The 23,294-nt window shown below is 34.7% G+C and overlaps 1 protein-coding gene across 3 annotated transcripts in view; it reads left to right on the forward strand.

Moving 5' to 3' along the window:
* MORC4 (MORC family CW-type zinc finger 4) overlaps positions 1-23,294 on the forward strand; it is a 57,008-nt gene that overhangs the window by 14,840 nt on the left and 18,874 nt on the right. For all 3 annotated transcript variants that reach the window (XM_079123906.1, XM_079123907.1, XM_079123908.1), the window contains 9 exons: positions 121-247; positions 558-686; positions 3,758-3,877; positions 5,222-5,322; positions 14,364-14,457; positions 17,345-17,469; positions 18,740-18,808; positions 19,259-19,310; positions 20,679-20,854. In XM_079123906.1, coding sequence (XP_078980032.1) covers positions 121-247; positions 558-686; positions 3,758-3,877; positions 5,222-5,322; positions 14,364-14,457; positions 17,345-17,469; positions 18,740-18,808; positions 19,259-19,310; positions 20,679-20,854 — 993 coding nt within the window. The remainder of the gene's footprint in view (positions 1-120; positions 248-557; positions 687-3,757; positions 3,878-5,221; positions 5,323-14,363; positions 14,458-17,344; positions 17,470-18,739; positions 18,809-19,258; positions 19,311-20,678; positions 20,855-23,294) is intronic.

Consider the following 23,294-nt stretch of genomic DNA (forward strand, 5'->3'; position numbering starts at 1 on the left):
CAGGGAAAGAACCAGGTATCTGAGTATTGTTCATATTGTTTCTTTTCTCTTGGGTTCCTAGTGCAATTTTATCCTTTGGAGCCAGTTTTTGTTAGATTGGTACTTGTCTCTTTTACCCAGAAACAAAGATGGAAAGTCTGAGTTGGACTTTGACACAGATCAATATGATATCCTGGTATCAGACTTTGATGCAGAAGAAAAAGAGATTAGTGGTTCTGAGCTGCCAGAAACAGAGTATTCTTTACGGGTGAGTAAGAATGGTTTTCTTCAACAGTAAGAGGTAAGATTTCCTAGAAAATGAAAATATTGTAGAAAAAGACCAAAGTTTACTTATACAAAAATGACAACCTTTTTTGTACTAGTATTCTTTTCACCACCTCCACTGAAAAAATTTAGCTAAAATAGCAGCATTTTAGTGTGGTGGTTGACATAATACAAGGTATAGAAAGTAAGGAAGATCTTTGCCAAGAATAAACTCACTTGGCAAGCAGTGTTTAATGGGGATGTCAGTAGAATTGTCAGTGTTGCATAATAACTTTACCTTTACTGTTCCATAGGCATATTGTAGTATTCTATATATGAAGCCACGGATGAAAATTTTTCTACGTCAAAAGAAGGTGACCACCCAGATGATTGCCAAAAGTCTGGCCAATGTAGGATATGATATATATAAACCTACTTTCACAGTATCCTTTCAGCTATATGTAGTTAACTTCTGCATTTTGGGATTAAATTTCTAGACTATCACAGAAAGACAAAAACTTGACTTTCACAGATCAAAATTGTGTCATATATCACAAATCCTGTTACACTGTACTCTAAGGAAGTATTTCTTAAATGTCAGACTATGCACCAGTTTTATCAGAAATCATAGGGAAACTCTTAAATAAATATCTTGAGATTTTAGAGATTCTAGTTCAGTAGATTCTGAATTTTTTTATAAGAAATACTTGTCTATTTTAAGATACTCAGCTTTTAACAGAGAAGTAGTTACTCATTTTCACTTCTATACCCCATTGGATTAGATTTTAGATTCTAGAGAACAATCTTAAACTATGGAAATGAGGTCAGTCTTCATTGATGGCTTTTTTAGCAAAGAAAGAAAAGTCTTTGAAAGACTGAGAACTCATAAGCACTATGAAAATTGATCTTTTAATTTATATTCTAGTAACCTAGCATAACTCTTGGTCCATATTTGCTTCATCAAAGACATCATCTTTCTCTGTCTTTCTTCAATGACCGAAAATTAGAAATTGTTTTCCTTTTTATAAAAGGTCATGTAGTTTTTATTCATAAGTTCATTGATTTTTCTCCTTTTTGGGAACACATACCTTCTCCACTAGGAAACTTTTTTTAAAGCCCTAAAGAAACTGAACAAAGCCAGAACTCTGAGCATATTAGTTATAATTGCATCTTATGTGAATGAGTATCTTAGGTTTAGTGCTATAGGTTTAACAGAGCCAGTATAAAGAATTGCTTTCCAATTACTCTACTAGAATATACCACATTTTGTCTGCAGGTACTTTTCTTTCATGGGTTTCTGTAATCAGGCCAACTTCTATACATGCATTTTATATGTACCTAAACTCTTCTCACCCTCCCTTCCCATTAAACTATAATACCTTCTCATATTAGAATTTGGGTTTAATGGATCCACTACAGGCATCAGTAAAATGAAACTGCTAATAGAATTTCCCCAAGGTTACTAAGGAACAGGATCATTAATGCTGATTTATTTAGTTTCCTCCTCAGTTTTCAAAGGCTTCTTTTCTGTGTTTTTTTGTTATACTAATTTGGGGAGCCTTCTACCACAGTGTAACCCCATTCCATAGTTTAGAATTTTTAAAATATTCAACAGAGTAGAGGAAGGGGATTAAGTGGGAGGGAGGGCATAGGGAAATACTGGGGAGCAAAATCTACTAAATCATGCTATGTCCATGTACCAATATACTGCACAGTGAATCCCATTACATATGTAATTATAATGCACTAATTAAAATAATAATAATAAAAGAGATCAGTAAAGTAGAGCAAGCAGGTCAGCATATCAGAGGAAGGCAGGAAAGGAGGGAAAAGAAGGTACTGAGGAAGGAGATCATTCAAAGTGTATTGTATACATGTACAAAATATGGCATAATGAGCCCCACTATTATGTATAATCAGAATACACTAATAAAACATTTTAAGAAGTATACAGCAGAAATAAAATATTTGACAATCTTTAATGTGTTCGTTTTATACTGTGGGGTTTTTGGTTTGTTTGGGGAAGTTTTATCTTGTTTCATTTTTGCGTTGTAATTAGGTCTCACTCGAGGTTCCGTTTGAGCTCAGAAAATTGTGTTCTGAGCTAAATATTACTGTTGAGTATCCACTTGTATTGTGTTTGTATCATACCTGACAATGACATTTTATATGGTTTTGATGTATGTAGTTTGTCATTTAGAGGGGGCAAGAGAGATCACTTTAAAAAATAACAAAATAAATTTTCATTCAATCCATTTGAATCTGAAGAATTCTCAATATTTGTTTTAATGAAAATATCAGTTTCTCTATCTCCCCTATGTCCTATTCTCTTACATTCGACTTACTTTTATTTATTTTATTTTATGTATGAATGTATGTATGTATATATGTATGTATGTATTTATTTTGTGGTCCTGGGGATTGAACCCAGAAGTGCTTTATTACTAAGCTACACCAATACTTTTTATTTTTTATTTTGAGACAGAGTCTTGCTAAGTTATTGAGGTTAGCCTCAGTCTTCCCCACTCAGTCTCCACAGTAGTTGTGACTACAGGCATATACCACTGCTATTAGCTTAACTTCGTTTTCAAATCAAGGAGAATTTGTTAAAAATTCATTGTTACTTATGTTTTACATATAATAATTCTCCTAACTTGATTTATCCAAACTTGCTAACCTCTTCCTGTGAAATATTACTACGGGACTATTCATTGTCTTTTACCTTTCAAAGTGATTTTGTTCTTATTGCTTTTGCTTCCATTGTATTTTATATGTTTAACAGGACTTACCAATATTGTCTATAATTGAATGGATTTGTATTGTACCATTTACAACTCTTATCCGAACCTGTGAAACCTAGCAGCAAATTGAGCAACTAGAAAGGGTTAAGAATTTTTTTTTATTTATTTATTTTTTTTTCTATTTTTTTTTATTGTAAACAAATGGGATACATGTTGTTTCAAGAATTTTTTTATTACTTTTGAATTGTTTAATCACTGATGGAATTTTGGTATTTTTCTTAGTCTTTTCTATGCATGTATACATATTATATTTTGTATATTGTATTATACATTTTATATAATGTATTATAATATCACCTATCACTATTATACATATATGCATTATATAACAATGCTTGATATTATTCTGAGTATTTCCTAATATTCCAAAAATATTATTCAAGGACACAGTTTTAAGAGCTGCATAATAGACCATGTTTATCTACTATTACTTTATTTTTGAATATTTAAATTATCTGTTTTTCTAATGTGACTAATTGAAAAAAATCTCTAACTTATCAACCTTTGTGGGCTTCCTTAACTATTTCTGTTGCATAAACTCCTAAGAAAGAATTCCTTGGTCAGAGATTAAAAATACTCTTAAATTATTGCTACAGATGTTTGAGTGCCCTCTAGAAAGGTATCAGTTTACATCCAATGGTGTAATCTCTAATATGATGCAAAATTTTGTTTGCTAAAGCCCCTGGTGTTTGTATCCTTAATCATTTTCTCAGAATAAGCAGGTGAGAATCACTTTTGGATTCTCTTGCCAGAAAGCTAACCAGTTTGGAGTAATGATGTATCATAACAACCGGCTCATAAAGTTCTTTGAGAAGGCAGGAGGCCAGGTAAAGGTGAGTGGTTAATGTTTCTTTGGCATAGAAAACTAAAGAGTAGGGAGATAATTTAAAATTTGTAAAGGGCATAGATTGATCAATGATTCTATTCCCATACTGGAATTCTGTGTTATCAGTGAGCATTCTTATGTTGAAAAACTCTTGCTACTTCTCATTCTTTTCAGATGTTATCCCAGGATCTTTAATGAATATATTTTCCAGGTAGTTGTTAATAAGAGGTAGAATTAGAACATCAGCAACTTCACTAAGTGTATCAGCTTATTCGTGTGTAAAGTAGCTCTTTCTGGTATCTTAGGAATACTATAAGGCATAATGAAAGGTGCATAGAATTTGGTGTTTAAAAATCAAGATTTGGGTCCTAGATTTTATATTTGTAAGCTATGTCCTTATAATTTCTCTGAGTCTCAATTTTCCTACCTGTAAAATGGAAAGGACAATAATAATCTTGCCTTCTGTGCTTAACTTACAGCTTATAGGTTTGAGAGATTTAAATGGAATATATTTTGTGAAAATATTTTATAAACCAAAATATATAAAGGTCGCCATATGTTTTAAGGATAATTTAAAGTAGTAATTCCCATGAGTATCCCCTTCATTTCCTAATTTACAAATTAGATTGTTAAAGCACAATGAATGATAGACTGCTTTATATTATGCAGTACACAGTTATATAGGGCCCAGGATAGCTCATTTTCAGCCTATTGTATTTGTTTTTATTATATCACTTTTTGACAATTCATGTTTATATGCCAGTCTAATTATACTTTGACTTAGTTCCTTCCACTAAAAATAACAAAGAAATTTTTAAAATCATAAAACATTTTATATCAACTTATAATTAATAAACACTGCCAGTCTGACTTTCTTTGGTAGTTATTTGGTACAGAAAATACATATTTTAATATATAGGGTGTAATTATCACATAACATCCCTAAAATTTGGGGATGGTGATGAAGTTGCCTTTTAGGTCCCTCAAAGAGTAGTAAGTATATAATCTTACTTTTTTAGCAGTGTACTTTTTTATTCAAATTAAATATTATGGCAATCTTGGAATATGAAACTGATAAAAGTGGAGGTTTTGAAATGAAGTAGACATAGTAATTATTCTATGAAGAATCCTAGGAATCTATGAATCATTGAAAATCTCTGTTCTAGAATTTGTCAGTTTTCAGTTCCATATATATTGCAATGTTCCAATATACTTGCAGTGTATCAAAGTATATTCTAAGTGTTTCTCTACATGTTAATGGTCTTCCCTTGCCCATGAACATTATGTAATCAATATGAAATGCCTCAGGCAGTTAACAGTAACATAAGTGTTGAAATTAATATCTTTTAAGCCAACTCATGGAGAAGGCGTAGGAGTAATTGGAGTCATTGAGTGCAATTTCCTAAAACCTGCCTATAACAAACAAGACTTTGAGTACACCAAGGAGTACAGGTGAGTCATCCCCAACCAGAGGTGCTTCTGATAATTTGTTCAGATACAATTCTATTCTCTGCAGTCTATAAAAACCAGCCAGATGAGTTAACTTACATTGATTTCAAATCTGTTTTCTATGGTTAAAGATAAAATGATTTTACTTTAAAACAAAGCCTGCTGATATACTTGGTGTATGGAGTTCAGGTGAGATATTCTTAACATTTAAAATATTTTTAAAACATAGGTGTTATTTGGTAAAATATTTCTGTGAAATGAAAAGCCTTGTTATTGATCTTAGTTTGAAAATATGAGTGCATATGAAGTTGTTGAGTACTTTGAGGGGGCTGGAATTCAAAGTTTGTTCCAAAATATTTTCTTGAAGCCAGTGAATAGTCTTAGAAGAAAATGTTGAATGTCAAGAAAGACGTGATTTCATGGAAGCATCTAGATTTACTAGGAAAGTCAAATATGTAAGAAGCAGAAAGGAACTTGACACTGAGGCTGAAGTAGTAGGTACACTTTTAGGAGATGAAGAAAGTTGGTAAAACCAGATGAGAAGTTTTTAATTTTTAAGAGAGAAGTCTTCTATTTCTTCTTCCATCAAGTATGAGATGACTTCTATGTGTCATGTACAAGGGACATAAGAATGAAAACTTAGAGTCCTTGATGCCTATGAACAATTGTGATAAGATATATGCAAATAAGAAACTTACATATATACAAAATAATTGTTTTAATGGGGAAATATACAAAAAATGGGAAGAACTTTTAAATATGCCTAAAGGAATCAAGGAAGGCTTTATAAAGCAGATTGTATTTTAACTTAAACTGGAAGGAAAAGTTGAAGTTTTCTAGGTAGATAATAGATAGACATTTTAAGCAGAGGGAAGTATATGTAAGGGCACAGAAAGGCAAGGAGTGTTCTGAAAGTATGAAGAAAGACAAGACAGGACAACATTTGGTATCATTTCTCCTAAAGTTCTTGTAGCAATTTTTCTTAGAGTGACAGAAAAATAATTCTCCATATTTCTTTTTTTTGTGCACAAAAGCATTAAAGATAATTAAATATTGTACCTCAATTTACCCAGAACCATAAGAACTTCAGGTTTAGTGTTTCACAAAGAGACAGCTGTTTGAATGGCAATCCCAAGTTAATTTCAGCATAGTTGGGTTTGGGTCACTCAGGCTACTCAGTGATTATGACAACTTTGTTCCCTCAGTCAAAATAAATTGGTCATTTAAATATGAGTCTGACCCATAATGGAGTTCTTTGACCAGCACTTGACTCTTAAGAGTGAAAATCTAGAAATGGTGTTGGTTTAACAGAAATCTTAGAGCCAAGTCATTCTGGTTCTCTTGGGCCAAAGGAGTAGTGGACTTCCAATGATTATCTAAATAATTAAAATATATGAAATGCAAATGTTACATATTAAAAATTACTTAATACTTTTCTATGTCATCTTTGTCACCTTCCTGCCAAAACCTACATTTTAAATTTTGGATGCATTAGACCCTTCATTTTTTCTGTTTTTTTTCTACTTGGAAGGAAGTACTTGGGATTGAACTCGGGGGCGCATGACCACTGAACCACATCCCCAGCCCTATTTTTTTTAAATATTATTTAGTTGTAGATGGACCTTTATTTTATTTAGTTATTTTACATGTGGTGCTGAGGATCAAACCCAGTGCCTCACACGTGCTAGGCAAGTACTCTACACTGAGCCACATCCCCAGCCCTATTTTGTGTTTTATTTAAGAGAGCGTGTCTCACTGAGTTGCTTAGGGCCTCGCTTTTGTGAGGCTGGCTTTGAACTCTTGATTCTCCTCCCTCAACCTCCCAAGCCACTGGGATTACAGGTTTTTTTTATAATTTATTTATTTTGATTCATTGTAAACAAATTGGGTATAACTTGTTTCTCTGGTTAGACCCTTCATTTTTGGTGTCTAGTTTTGGTATGATGAGTTTGAGGTGATTGCAAGAATATCCAAATAGATATATTCTATAAAGAATAGATTAATTTTATTAAACATATAGGATATTAAAAACAGGGAACTAGTACACTATTCTCATACAGGCTTTTGAGGATAGTAAATTTTCATAATTTTGTCGAATTGTGGCATTATAGCCCCCACCCTTTTTGAGTCTGGGAGTTGAACCCATGGTATTGCACAGGGCTGAGCATTCACTCTAGAGTCACTGAGTTATCCCCAGCCCTGTTTCCCTTTTGCACAATTTATTTTGTTTAAAATGAAAAGGTATTTAGGTAAAAATACAGGAATTTGAGTAAGTGATTAAAGAAGGTTGTATGCTAGCACAAACTTGTCCTATGAATATAAGGGATATCAAAACTATAAATGATAAAAGAGATACCAGCAATCGTACTGCTGGAATGTCTACAAATAAACCATCTGTAATATCACTTAACAGTTGTGGATATCATATTTCAGCTACAACTATCAGGGATCAAACTTAAAACATTTCTAGAGTTAACTTTACCTTGAGAAATGCAATTAATGCACTGAGCACTCTACTGGTATGTAACAGAGAGGGTAGGCTTTGTGGAATTTTCCAGAGAAATTCAAGACATAGTTGCTTTCTTTAAGAACCTTACAATCTATTTGTAATAATAGATTGTCACATATATGAAATAAATTTGACAGCAATAAAATGACTATTTGATTAATCAAAACCTAGGTGGTATAGTATAGGAAAAATACCTGATAGAATAAATAGGGAAAGTTTTAGGTAAAGAGTATGACTTAACCAGCACCGCAAAAAAAAAAAAAAAAAAAAAAAAAAGAGTATGACTTAAGGTGTGCCTTAAAGGATACAAAATTTGGGGAGGGAAAGGAATAAAATTCCAAGACAAATTGTATTATGAGCTAAGGTATTGACAGGAACAAAGAATGGTAACTGTAGGTAGTAGGGATATGAGGATTAAGTGTGATGAAGGGAAATCAAGTTAGATGGATAGAATAGAGTCAAATCCTACACAGGGATTTGCAAACATGTTCTTAGACGGTCCAGAAAGTAATTATTTTGTGCTTTCTGGGCTATATTGTCTTCTTTTACAACTACTTAATTTTACTATACTATGAAATCATATATAGACAGTAAGCAAAGAAGCAAGCATGGCTGAGTTTGATACAATTTTGTGCACAAAAACAGGCAATGGGTGGGGTTTGCCTCCTGGGCTGCAGTTTGCTTGACACCTTTACTAGAACCACCATTCCTGAACTATGTACCAAATTACACGTAATTAACTCATAGAGGAGCCATGAAATATTTTAAATTTTAAGGGAAATAGCAGTACTTGACTTCTGTCTATAAACAATGGAAAGTATCTTTTATTGTTGTAATAAACTATCAGAAACTTAGTGACTTAAAATAATACGAATTTAAATATCTTAGAATTCTATAGGTTAGAAATTTGACCAAGATCTCATTAGATTAAAATCAAAGGAGTTGGCAGGCTGCATTCCTTTCTTGAGGCTCTAAGGGCTAATCCATTTCCTTGCCTTTTCCAACATCTAGAAGCTGCCAGCATTTCTTGGCCTAAGGCCTTCTTCCTCCAACTTCAGAGTCAGCAATGATGGGTTGAATCCTCCTCACATTGCATCATTTCAGTGACCTTGTTTCTGTCATTCCATATGCTTCTCTAATTCTGACTCTTCCACCTCATTCTTTGATTTTTTAAAGATATAATCCTGTCTTAAGGTCAGTTGATGAGTGACCTTAATTACATCTGCGATCTTAATTTGCCCCTTGCTCTGTAACCTAAGGTGTTCATAGATTTCAAGGATTAGGACAGAGGCATCATTGGAGAACCTTTATTTTATTTACAACAGTCTGTCCCCTGTTCTCCTAAGGGTCAGTTATTTCTCACATGCAAAATGTCTTCATCCCAACACATTTCACTCGTGCTATAACTCCATCCTGGAATTTCCAAAAGTAAAATCTGAGTTAAATATCCTGTAATCCCAGAAGCTTAGAAGGATGAGGCAGGAGGATCACATGTTCAAAGCCAGCCTCAACAACTTTGCAAGGACCAAACAACTTAGTGAGACCCTGTCTCAAAATAAAAAATAGAAAGGGCTGGGATGTGACTCAGTTGTTAAGCACCCCTGAGTTCAAGTACCAATACCCCCCCAAAAAAAAGAAAGAAAGAAAGAAAGAAAGAAAGAAAATCAGCTCAAGAGTCTCAGATCTCATTGTTTAAATCACATATATATGATAACTCTGAGTGTGATGCATCTTGGGGCAAAATTCCTCTCCATCAGTGCATGTCTTCCTCCCTTCCTCCCTTCTTCCTTTCTTCTCATCTCTCCTCTCCTCTTTTCTTCCCTTCCCCTTCCCCTCCCCTCCCCTCCCTTCCCCTTCCCTACCTTTCTCTTCCCTTGCATTTTACACCTAAAATACAATAGGGGGACAGGCATGGGACACCAGTTTTTAAATAATCTGGGCCAAGTGGGAGAGAAAATGGAAAGGAAAAATATGAATCACAAATACCAGGTAATATCAGAAATCCAGCTAAACAAATTTTACTAAATTTAGAAGACTGGGAATGATTTTCTAGGACTTGCAACTCTGCGCTCTAGTCTTGAGTTTTTGGTCTCCGGATTTATGGTTCCACCCTCAAAATCATCTTTCCTTATTCATGAGGGGTGGCATGTGTTTGCAGCTGAGTAGTTTCATCAGCTAGTTTCCTGATTGTAGCAGTTTGAAGTTTGAAGGTACAACAGGCTTCTATCATTTTCTACTTTCTCTATCCCTTTCAAGTCCAAGCTAGAAATTTTTGTGCTTGTGACATTCTCAAGAACCTTGTGAATCTCCCATGAATGTCATGGATAGTCACTCTATTCAATAAGAGGCTCTTGACAGGTCTTTCCTAGATAATCCTCTTTCTTTTCTTGGATTCAACTGAGATTGCTAGGGAGAACTGAGTCATGTGCCTAATCATTTTAGAGAGCCTTTTGTGTGACTGAAGACTGTGACCTTTTGATCTTATTGCAATATTACTGAAAGGTTATCCAACCATAACTTCAGAGTGTTTTTTTTTCCTCTAGAGCACACTTTTCTGATGGGGAATCTCTAAATTTCAATGTCTTCTGCAATTTGGATAGACTGAGAATTTTTCAAATCATGAAATTATGGTTCCTTTTTACTTAACAGTTATTCCCTCAATTTTTCTCTTTGCCCTTGCATTTTACATGAGCAGCCAGAGGACACAGGCTCTACTTTAGCACTTTTCATGGAGATCTCATCTCAGCTAAATGTCCAATTCCATCATTTACAAGTTGTGCTTTCCACATAACTAGAGGTCACAGTTCAGCTAAGTTTTCTACCATTATGTAACAAGCATCACTCTCAAGTTTTCCAGTAACACGTTCCTCATTCTTTCTGAGCATTCTTTAGCAATACCTTTAACATCCACATGTCTACTAACAGTCTGTTTAAAATGATTTAAGTATTCCCTAAGGTACTTTATGTTTTTTCTACCATGCTTCTCCACTTCCTCAGAGCCCTCACCAGTGATGTGTTTAAAATCTATATTTCTATTAACAGTCTGTTCAAGGAAATTTGACTTTTTCTGTCATGCTGCTCAAAATTCTCTAGCTTCTGCCAATTTTCAATTCCAAAACTACTCCCACATTTTTAGGTATTTGTTACAGTATTACCCCATTTCTAGGTGCTAAAATCTGCTATATTATTTTTTTCTATCATATCTTTATGAATCTGAATTTAATCTATTTACTTTTAAGTAATCACTGGTAAGAAGAGTCTTACTTCTTTTATTTTGCTATTTATTTTCTATATGTTTTATATGCTTTTGTCCCTCGTTTTCTCTATTACTGTCTTCTTTTTTGTTTAGCTGATAGTTTTCTGTATGCTCCATAACTGTTTACTTTGTGGTTATCATGGGGGTTACATTTAACATCCGTAAGCTTTGACACTAATTTGAATTTATACCAGTTTAACTTCAATTACATACAAAAGTTCTGCTCCTTTAATAGCTCTGTTACTACCCCTTTCAGTTATTGATCTCACTAAATTACATCTTTGTTCATTGTGTGTCCAAAATCATAAGCAAATAGATTTAATGCATTAGTTTCTTAAATTACATAATGCAATTTAATTACAAAATGTGGGCTTATAAACCAGAGTTACAATAGTACTTGTGTTTAGACTCAATTTTTCTTACAAATGTATTCTTTTAAATCATGTAGAAAACAAAATATAGAGTTACAATTTCCAAGTATCCTTTGAATATGACAAGTTACTACTCTCTTGCTGCTTTCAAGATTCTCTTTGTTTTTGTCTTTCAATGGCTTGATTATAATTGTGCCTTAGTGTGAGCCTTTCCAAGTTCATTCTACTTTGAGTTTGTTGAGTTTCTTAGATGTTTATAGTCATGTCTTTCATTAAATTTGGTTTCAGTCATTATTTCTTCAGAAGTTCTCCATCCCTTTCTCTCTTCTTCTTGAACTTCATAAGGTGTATATTAAACTACAAATGGTGTTCCACATGTCCCTTAAGCTGTGTTCACTTTTCTTACCTTTTTATTCCTTCCAATCTTCAGGCTTAGTAATTTCTTGTTCTGTCTGCTCAGATCTGCCTTTGAATCTCTCTAGTAAATTATTGATTTCAATTTCTGTACTTTTGAGTGTCAGACTTTTCTTTTAGGTTTTCTGTCTCTTTATTGCAATTTCCATTTTGTTCATGAATTTCTTCTCATCTTCACTTGGTTCTTTGGACATCTTTAAGAGAGTTGTTTTAAAGTCTTTGGTAAATTCATCATCATATCTTTTTTTATGGATGGTTTCTGTTGGTTTTCTTTTTCCTTTGAATGGGTCATACTTTCCTATTTTTTGTATGCCTTGTGATTTTTGTTTTTGTTGTTGTTATTGAAAACTGGACATTTGAATCTAATTATCTGGTAACTCTGGAAATCAGATTCTCCCCTTTCCCAGAATTGGATGCACTTTTTGTTGTTGGATTTTTATTGTAATATGTTGTCTCTCTGCTAAGGATCAGCCTGAAGTATAAATGTAAGGTCTTCTTGCTTCTTATCTAACCCTGTATCTTTTCCTGGGGCATTCACAGCAACTTTCTTATTTCCCTCATATATGTGATTGCTTTTGAATATCTAGTTTTTAATGTCTGGCTCCCAAAACAGAAACAGAGAAAAACGAAGGGAAGAAAACAGTGCCAGACCTTTGAGTCCCTTCTTTAGCTAGAGGAAAGGCTCATACTAATGGAAGGTACAACAGAAATGGCCACCTGTTTTTGTCTGTACTGTGTTAAGAAAGAGCTATCAGGGATGGAAGTAGAGATCCCCAATATTTGGAGGACATCATCCTTTTTGCCTATGCTGGGTTCTACAAATTGCTCTTGGAGTACTTATAGGATTGCCAACCAAGGAACTGGGGGTAGGGGATGTATAGCTGCTACTATCCTAAGAAATAAAATTAACTGGGTTGGGGTTGTGGCTCGGTGATAGAGCACTCGCCTAGCCACATGTGTGGCACTGGGTTCGATTCTCAGTACCACATAAAATAAAATAAAGGTATTGTGTTTATCTACAACTAAAAAATAAATAAAAGAAATAAAATTAACCAAAATTAGCTACAATTTATCATCCAAGCCTTCCTCTGGAGGTTACAAGCCTTCAACAGATTCCTGAGTTCCAAAATACTTACATCAGACAAATTCTGCTAATGCAGTTTTTGTCTAGGTGAGACAGATTCCATGCATCCTACTCTTCCATTTTCCCAGAAGCCCATCTGGTATACTTCTTTTCAGGAGCACCCTACCACTGAGCTTCATTCCCAGCCCTTTATATTTTTTATATTAAGACAGGGTCTCACTAAGTTTCCCAGTCAAGCCTCGAATTTGTGATCCTTCTGCCTCGGCCTCCCAAGTCATTGGGATTATAGGCACACATCACCATACCTGGCTGATGTACTTCTTTTAAAAGTAGATTTTAGTAGATTATTAAGAGGACACAATGCATAGTTCTATGTCTGTGTTGAGGGAAAGATATAAATATAAAGATAGGAACAGTGGTAGGTTAGAAGGGAATAAGTTATAGGGGGGCTTGTGATTATTTTATTCTTCTCTATAGTGAGAATCTAATTTAATAGTAGAGTAGTTGGAGGTAAGGAAGATTTTTTTCTTAAGAAGAGAAAAAGTCTACAGAAACCTTGAGGGGTGATTCACAGGGCCCAAACATTTTTTAAAAATACATTTTTAGTTGTAGATGCACAAAATACCTTTATTTTATTTTTTTATTTTTATGTGGTGCTGAGGACCAAACGCATTGTCCACATGTGCTAGGCAGGTGACCACTGAGGTGCAACCCCAGCCTGGGCCCATATATTTTAAAAATTTCTAAATTTGTAGTGTTCTGGGTGTATATAGGTCTGTATTAAGTTGTCATGTTGGGCTGTAGAACTAAGTAGGAGTTATTAACTAGGAAGTTACAAGTTTTTACAAGTAGAATGTAGGTTCTGAATTTTAAAAATCACATTTTTGATGACTCTAAATCTGCTGTTTACATGGGAAAAGAGATATAAGAAGAAAGAGCACAAACCAGAACTCAGATACACCCTGCAATACCAGCTATATAGTAGAATGTTGAAGGGGCTTTTTATCTATTAGGGCTATAATGATATGATCAACGTTTTGATGCAGAGGAACTATATAGACATTAAAGTTAACATTTGATTAATTCATAATACATAGGGTATAGTGTTTAATCCTCTGACTTTCAACTTAATTCTCAATTACCCGTCACCATCTGACAATTAAATAACTTCCTATCAAATTACCAGTATTGGGCTCTGTCCTAGCTTTGCAATTTGGTCCTCTGTCATCAAGTCTCCAAGGTCATCTTGCCCTCTCCATAATTCTATAAACTCTGAAAATTTTGTAGAATGTTACTTTTTAGGTCTTGTGTCTATTTTACATTTTCAACCAAAGTGACTATTTGCCATAATTAGTCATTATGAATTGTTCAACAAGTGCTAAACCTTTACATACTTATATTTTCTTTCAGGTTGACAATAAATGCCCTTGCCCAAAAGCTCAATGCTTATTGGAAGGAAAAGATATCTCAAGAGAATTTTGAGACCTCAACTACAGCCAGGCCAGTAACATGAGTAATAAAATAAAGAATATGGGAAGCGTTATGGGTAATGTTCATAGATCAAATGGAAGGAATGAGAGTAAAATGTTTTTCGCATCAGGAATTTAATTCACAAATTGAGAAAACACAGTTACTAATTGTATCATTTTTTAAACTTCTTCAATCTGGTTTAACACTTATGTGGTTTAGATAATAAATATGTCAAGATTTTAGTTTTGTGGGTTTAGTAGAGGCAGTATAATATACTGGAAAACGATGGCCATTTAATTAGACATCTTTGGGCTAAAGGTCTGGATTTGCTTCTTAATAGTTGGGTGGGCTTGGCAGTGGTTATTTCATTTCTCTGAATATATTGAATTAAGTGGTATAATGTTTTTAGCACAGTACCTGGCATAGAGTAAGTATTCATTCATCTTAGCATACTTCCCTTTCTCTTTATTCCTAGTAAATATTATTGACACTGAACTAGTATTTCAGAGTAGAAATAGAAACCCAGAATATTAGAGAAAAGAGAGACTTCATTGGATCTAAGACAGAGAATTATATACAGAAGAGGATGAAATGTCTCTGGAAGTCAGGAAAGGAGCCTAATTTAGAGGATAGACTGTGTAATAACACAGTTATACCACCATTAAGACAAAGATTAACATGTTAAAAGTTCATTTAAAGAGAGTTACCTTTTTTTAAAATGGAATCTACCACACAAGTGTATGTTATAAAACTATGTTTCAAACCAAACTATGGCTATATGTTTCTACCTATTCTAAAGATAGCAGTTCATGTCCATCATATATTTTTTCAAAGAAATGCAAATTAAGATGAGATGCCTTTTTTCCTTTTAAGTTAGCAATAATTAATGCAGTGAAACACAGATAATTCATATACTGCTAGAGCGTGTATGTGCTAAAGGCAGAATTGTAATAATGGTAATTATTTATTGAGTACATATAAGCCTCTTGTTCTAATTTCTTTTTTTAATATATTTTAATTGTAGATGGACACAATACCTTTATTTTATTTATTTATTTTTATGTAGTGCTGAGAATTGAACCTCGTACTTCATATATGCTGGGCAAGTGCTCTACCACTGAGCCACAACCCCAGCCCCTAATTTCTTTTTCCTTTAACCTGGCTATTGAACTCAGGGGCAATCTACCACTGAGCTACACCTCCAGCACTTTTTATTTTTTATTTTGTGACAGGGTCTCTCTAAGTTGTTAACACTGGCCTCAAACTTATGATCTTCCTCTCTCAACCTCCCAAATTGCTGGAATTATAGGTGTGTGTCACTGTTCCCAGCATTTCTAAATTTTTTACATGTAGTAATTTTGTCATTGCAACTCTGATATAGACAGACATTATTATTTATAGATGTAGAGACTGGTACACTGAAAGCCTAAGTAGCTTGTCCAAGGGTTAGGCAAGTAGAAAGTGTTTGAGCCAAGATTCAAATATAGGCAATTAGACCTCTAAAGCCCACCACTACTCTCTTCTGGAGGGATACAGTGAGGGAATATACTATAGCTTCCTCAACTTCCTGTTTAATGTGAGCATGAACTAAAAGCCTCTCCTACCTGCCTGGATGGAAGGATCCACCATGGTCTGCATATAACCCAAAACAGAGAGTTACAGCCTCTGAGTGTGCCCGAAACAATCATTTTGTCATTTTTCTACAACAAACTATTCTGTACATGTGTGTATAGGCTAATATGACCTTTTCTTTCCTCCCTCACCTCAACCACTGCTGCTGAAACATTAGGTCTGGCTTTAAATGAATCAGTGGCTGTGTAGAAAAATATAGACACCAGAGGTCAGGCCTGAGCTTAGAACTTAAAGGTTACAAATCTGGAGCATCCTGCAGCTAGGAGACAGGAAGCTCTAGGTTCAAAAATGTGTACAAGCTGTGTTAAAACAGAGTTTTAACATTGTATTTGAATGGTAGAATTATGAGTGATTTTTATATAAAAGAAGCACACCACTCTAATAAAATATTTAGTATAAAAGCAGTGTAAATATGACATACACAAAATTCACCCTAGTGGTTAAATTGGCCCAAGGTGCCCCTCTCCCCTCTTTCTGTCTTTTCTCTAGCCTTCCCTCTTTTAGCTCGAATCCACTCTTTACACCCTAGGTGCTGACTACTACTATCGTATATGGGCCACCTCTTTTCACAAGGAAACAAATTGTCTTTTGTGGTATTGGTGACTGGGTTATACTAGTGGTGGATGGGAATGGGTGTGTATTTAAGAGTTGAACTCTGAAAGACTTTATCTTAATTTAACTCAGTTGTTGGTCTGAAGCCACCATTTCTAGTCAGGAAATTTAAACAAAATTCACAGTACTTTTAAAGAATAACTTTGGGAATATCAACCTAAGAAAAATTGGATTGAAGCATTATAAACAAAGGGTTTTTTGAAAAGAACAAATAAGGGATGGGGAGTATCTGCAGGGAAATGAGCAAGATGTTTTGATGATAATGCTTCAGTGACTCCCATAATTATATTTTAAATCTGTTATGTAGTTGGAGAGAAGTAGATAAAATGATTCTATGGGTTTTATTTCTTGGTGATAATGTAACACAGACACAATCATGCACAACACACACACACACACACATACACACATACACATACACATAATGCCTTTTCCAAGTTAATAGATTTTAGAGTTAAAATTATCCTGTTATTAGCTTAGAATAAAATTTCCCAGGATAAATATTATTGACCTCCATAAATAATGTTAGTGTTATCTATGAAATTCAGAATAAACACATTTCAGACATTTAAAGTATAACATTGCTAACATAATTCATATATAAAATTAGATATTTTCACTTCTTAGTTGTGCTAGGATATACACAGTCACACTTCTATTTTCCCTCATTCAGGAAGATTCCTGACCAGACATGGGTACAGTGTGATGAATGTCTTAAATGGAGGAAACTTCCTGGCAAGGTGGATCCATCTACATTACCTGCAAGATGGTTTTGTTACTATAATTCCCATCCAAAATACAGGTAAGGTTCCAAGGACTCAGTATTGTACCTGAGACAACTCCTGATTTGCCTTTAGATTCTAAATAACCTCATCTCAAATCTACACTCTTCAGCCTGGCATTCAAACCCCTATGCTGAGTAGCCCCACCTTATCTACCCAGTCTTATTTTTTACTACATGTTAACACAAACCCTGTACTTTGGCCAGATACATGACTTTACTATTCTCTGCATGTGCCATGCTTACTTTTCCCTCCATGATCATATTTCTTTATCTTGCAGTGACCTTCTGCTCCATCTGCCTATCCAAATTGTATCCATATCTTATGGGGCACTTTTCCCATTGACAACAGTTTACAGTTATTTTACTCTAACTTTCTGCACATTTTGATTCTTGATATTTGTTCACATACTGTTCTGTATTGGGGGATTTTTTTATATGTATATGCTTTTGCTCTTCCAGAGAGATTTTAAATTCTTGATGAACAAGGTCTTTATATTCCAGGTTGAATTGATTTTTATATGTTTCCTATTGAGAATCAATGTAAACAGTACCTATTGTACATTCAGTGCTATTTGTTTAAAAGTTTGTCTTCCTGATGTACCATGTGTTGCTTTCAGCATTCAACCTGTAAATATTGCCTGGCATATATCCATGTGTATTAACTTTAACAACTTTTTATTTGACTCAGTAATTACATATACCCATAATAAGTCATTTTGCTTCAATCCATTGTGACTTTCTTAAGACTGTTTTTTTTTTTCAGGATAAATGCTAATAGAAAAAAATATTCTTCAACAGAGTCTGCTTTTTAGGGGAAAATGTCTAAAATGGAGAAAATTAAGCAAATGAAATCTAATAGTTTCCAGATGTGCCTAAGTATCTTTTCATGGAGAATAAATGAGATCATGTGATTAGAATTTGGGACTGAGTTCTTAGACGCTTCATTTTTAATACTTTATTTTTGTCTGTTTACACTTAGTCTAGGAAACAGGCTTCCAGGCTGTTTTACTCCCTTATAAAATGGATATACCATAGTTTCTAATGACTGTTTTATTTGTTTTTAAGATTGTTTTTGACCATTAAATAAATTTTCAGTACTCTTTCAGTTTTTACTCATAAAATTTTCTTCCTCATGTTTTACATATAGCAAGATTTTGTACTGTGAGTGTACTGAAGTCTGTAATATTAGAGGATTGTTAAACTGCCCAGTCATAGTGGTAAGGAAAGTAAATGGTAAAAGTGAAGAACACATTTGCTTCCAAAAGATGATTTATTCTCTGTTCTGCAGGAGATGCTCTGTTCCAGAGGAACAAGAACTCATTGATGAAGACTTATATTTGAGCAAAACTAAGAAACAGTTGAGTATGCATGAGGCAATGTTCTATATCCTAGAGTAGAAGTGCCTGACCCCTTTGTATTAAGACAGATTTTTGAGAAGAAAATAATTTTTGGTGTTCTTAAGGTTTTCCTCCTTAGCTCTCTGTTTTGCCAATTCTTTATCCTTCTTACCATCTCCTGAATGTCTCAACTGTGATTATCTTTAGAGTCTCCCTCTCTCTCTCTCCCTCCCTCCCCCCTGCACTTTCTCTCTCTCTCTCTCTTTCTCTCTCTCTCTCTCTTTCTCTGAGAGGGATAGCATTTGAAAACTTCCTTCAGTAGTATAGTTCATGAAGGGACCCTTAGTTACTCAATGAGGATCACACTATTTCTAACTTGAAATGAACATTATAACCTAAATCTGTAATGGGTAACCCACTTCCAATCGAGGCATTTCATGAGAGAACTAAATAGCACTTTTATTTTCTAGAGATCAATCTGTTGAGAAGAAGAAGATACCTATGGAAAATGAGAACCTCCAGGTGAGAGATAGTCCACTCCCTTCCTTTTCTCACACACAATTTTCCCCAACAGAAGATATAGGTTGAAGAAAGCAGAAATATTGAAATCTACATAGAAATAACCATTTCTTCTTGTGGTCTTTTCTTTTTATTGGATCTTTGGGTTTGTGTTGATCTGCTGTAACTGATGCTCAGACCACCTAAAATAGAAGAGTCAAATCATTTATTTTCCAGATTTGGATTCAGTACTAATTTTGGACAATACTGTTTTGGCATCACAGAATATTCAGGGTTGTGTCCCATCTTCCTACAGGCTGCTCCTGTTGAGTGTCTGGTTTTCCTGTCTCCTTTCTTCCAGGATTCAGGGATGATTCCTTCCTCCTTCCTCTTGGGAAGAAAGGGTGGTTCTTTGTGCCTCTCCCTGATCCCTGCTTTCAGGCTGGCTGGCTTTATAAAGACTCTGCTGTTTTGAATTTTCAGGAGCACTGTCTCTCGGACATGGTTGCCCAGCTCCGGACGCTGAAGGGTGCAATAAGGTTGGCCGTCCTTTCAGGGACACTCCTCTCCTGACAGCCACCATAGCACCCATATATCTTCCCCACCCAACCTTGCCATTCTGCATGATTTCCCTCTTGACCCTGTTTCCCAGAGAGACCTGCTAGTCGCATGTTAGATTCACCTTTCACCCACTCAATCAGGGTAGGTCAGACTGGTGAGGATAGAGACAATTTAATATGAATTCTTCTGATATCCTTCCAAAACCCAGGCATATGAGTAATCAGGTTTTATATCCTAATGTCTTGACTTTAATAGTCTGATATAAAGATCAGGAGATTTCCTAGGACTGCTCTGTCCTCATTCAGTTTACCTCCCCTTTATATTCCTTTACCTTAATCATTCATACTATCTTCATAAGCTGGCTCTCCCACAAGATCCCAAATGCATGTCTCTGTGTGTGTGCACTGTGAATATATGTTATCTCCTGCATGCATTTCTCCCAAACCAGCACAGACACTTGCTGCAATGCTTTTTCCCTCCACTCCTGCTCTCATCACAGATATCAGAAGAATGAAAACCCAGCCTTCAACTGGGTCACAAGATAGAAATAGACAGTGATTGGGGGCCTTGGTTTATCTCATGAGTAGGATAATTCTAGGAGCCAATAAGTGAGTTGGGGGAGGTCTGTTGGTATGTAGTTGATAAGGTTAATAACTGAATGTGCCTGGGTTCATTGTTCTAGTGTACATTTCTGCGCGCTGTTTGTTTTGTGTAGGAAACAGTTTCTTTTTATTTAGCCAAGCGTTCTTTCCTAGCATCAGAAGGATTGACTCATCCTTTAGTGTTTGGTTTTAATTTGGGATTTTTATGAATCATTTCTTTCTTTGCTAGGCATTCAGTAATCCACCAAAGATTCCTTCTGTTCAAGATATTGTTGGACTGAATGACAAGACAATTGGATATGAGAGAATTGATAGCCCTACCCTCCTTCCATCTGTTGGAGAAGAAAGCAGATCACCTTCTCTTCAACTTAAACCTCTGGATTCCAGTGTTTTTCAGTTTTCCAGGTGACTAAAATATATACTGTATTGTCAATAGTAATCCTCAGGGTCTATTTTTCTATAAAGTAAGTTGGTGTGTCTTATTGTGTCTATATTTTTACTAAAGCCTTGTATAAAATTAACAAGAAGAAATACAATTTGGGGTTGATAGAAATGTATGGTTTATATACCCCCAATTTTTCCACCTTACAACTGACATATCAAGTCTACATATTTTCAAGGTGATAACTTCCTGATGCTTTTATATATTATGTGTTCATATTATATTGGGAATCATGCAGATGAAATATGGGCATAACAACTTTTTCAAAATCATTAAGTGCTATATATAAAAATAAGATAATGTTATGTAGTTAAACATTGTTCCTTTCCATAAGTGTTTGGATACTAAAGTCCTTTGGGACTGAATTAGTAAAAAGTCAAGTTTGGGCCTTACTTGTTCATCTTCAAGCACATCATTAGTGTTATTTTATCAGTCCTTATAATGGGAATGAGCATAACTATTCATTTTCTTAAATATTAGGAATATTTAAAGTGCTAAAGGATATGAATGCCCCTATATTGCTGCAACAATGAACTCAGTACTCCTAATTATGATTCCTTGCTTTCTCCTCTCTACTGTGCTTCTCACTCTGGTAGAGCCAAGTCATAGGGCAGGCACTAAGTTGCTCTCCGATGGTAGAATCTTCTGTAGTCATCAGTAACATGACTTTTATATAATGGATGTGAAATTCTCATCGATCCTTTTCAGTTTTGGTATCTTCTTAACATATTGGATTCAGACAATAGATTATATCCTAGAGTAAAATGAATTCTGTTTTGTGATTCTTTTTTTACCCCCAGTGTCACTGAGTCTTTCCCTATCCATTGCTTTTGGGTAGGTCTTTTCAGCCTCTCATCTAGTTAAAAATATGTACAAGTGTACAAATGTGCAAGTCCCCTATTCAGTGATTCTTCCAAATTAAACCCTGTAGATAATGGAGGAAAGTCAAGACCCCCTGAACATGGGCAAACAGTCTCTAAAGAAAATAAACTCTTAAGAGCAGAGCTAATGAAACACCTTTTTTTCATCTGTTGAGTCTGTACTTTATTTGGAGTAATTTATGGACATCAATATTTTAAAATATTTAAACACCTGGGCTATGGGTGTAGCTCTGTGGTAGAGCACTAGCCTAACATGTTCAAGGCTGTGGATTTGATACCAAACCACAAAAACAAACAAAAAATAATAAAAACAGTGATAATAATGCAACTTAAAAGATTTAGATGAGAATCTGTACGAAAACATCTGAACAGTGCCTTGGAATATAGTAGGTACACAATAAGTCATGGCTAAATCTGTGTGATACTCAAGGAGCAATTTCTAAGATTGAATTTTGTAGCAAGGAGGTAAAGAATACAGTCCAGCTTTAGTTTCAGAATATAACTCTGCCCTATTCCCATCTATACTTTTCAACTCTCATTGTAAGTTTGGAGGACTGTGCAGTAAGTACTATGTGTTTTTTTCAAATGCTGGGCTTATTTTATTTATTTATTTTTTATGTGGTATTGAGAATTGAACCCAGTGCCTCTTACATGTTAGGCAAGCACTCTACCACTGAGCCACAACCCCAGCCCCTACTATGTGTTTTTGAAGCACATTTTCACCTCCCCACCTTGGTCTTATGGAGATACCCATATCATTGCTTTTGAATCCTTTCCCTACTATGGCCACTTTTCCTTTTTTTTCCCCCAGTATTTCTTTTATAACTCTATAGCAGTTTTTGTAACTTCAAGAGATTACAAATGCAAAGTTGTGTATTATATTATGTATTTTATGAGTGCAGTACTATAGTACATCCATTGGGTGGCATACTTAATCAGTTTTTATTAGAATTTTTGTATGAGTTTTTATAGAATTATATATCTATATCTATCTATATATATATACACATGTGTGTGTGTGTATATATATATATATATATATTTAGGCTGTAAGGAAAAGATATATGAGCCTGATTTTGCTAATATTATATGTGTTACGTAAGGTTAGTTAATGATAATTATGTTATTTCAAGCTACATGTTAGGGGGATTCAAACTGACCGGAGAGCCAGGCACAAAGGCATGCTCCAGTAGTCCCAGCTGCTCAGTAGATTGAGGCAGGAGGATTGTTTGAACCAGGAATTTCAGGTGCCGCAACAACATAGAGAGGCCCTGTCCCAAAAACTTTAGGGAGAGTCTGCCATTTTAGGGGTAAAATGAAGCTCTCACAAGTTTAATAAAATATACAGGTTTTCTGATATAACAGTGTTTAGGGAAGAATAGGTTTAATCAAGAGTTATAAAGGTCACCTTTGTTATCAAAACCTAAAACTGATGAGTCCTTGAGTCATGTAGTTCAGTTTACTAACTCTAGATAAAATAAAGCCTGTCCATAAGAACTTTAAGAAGTTGTAATGCGATAGG

Source organism: Sciurus vulgaris (genome assembly GCF_902686455.1).
Source record: "Sciurus vulgaris genome assembly, chromosome: X".
NCBI lineage: Eukaryota > Metazoa > Chordata > Mammalia > Rodentia > Sciuridae > Sciurus > Sciurus vulgaris.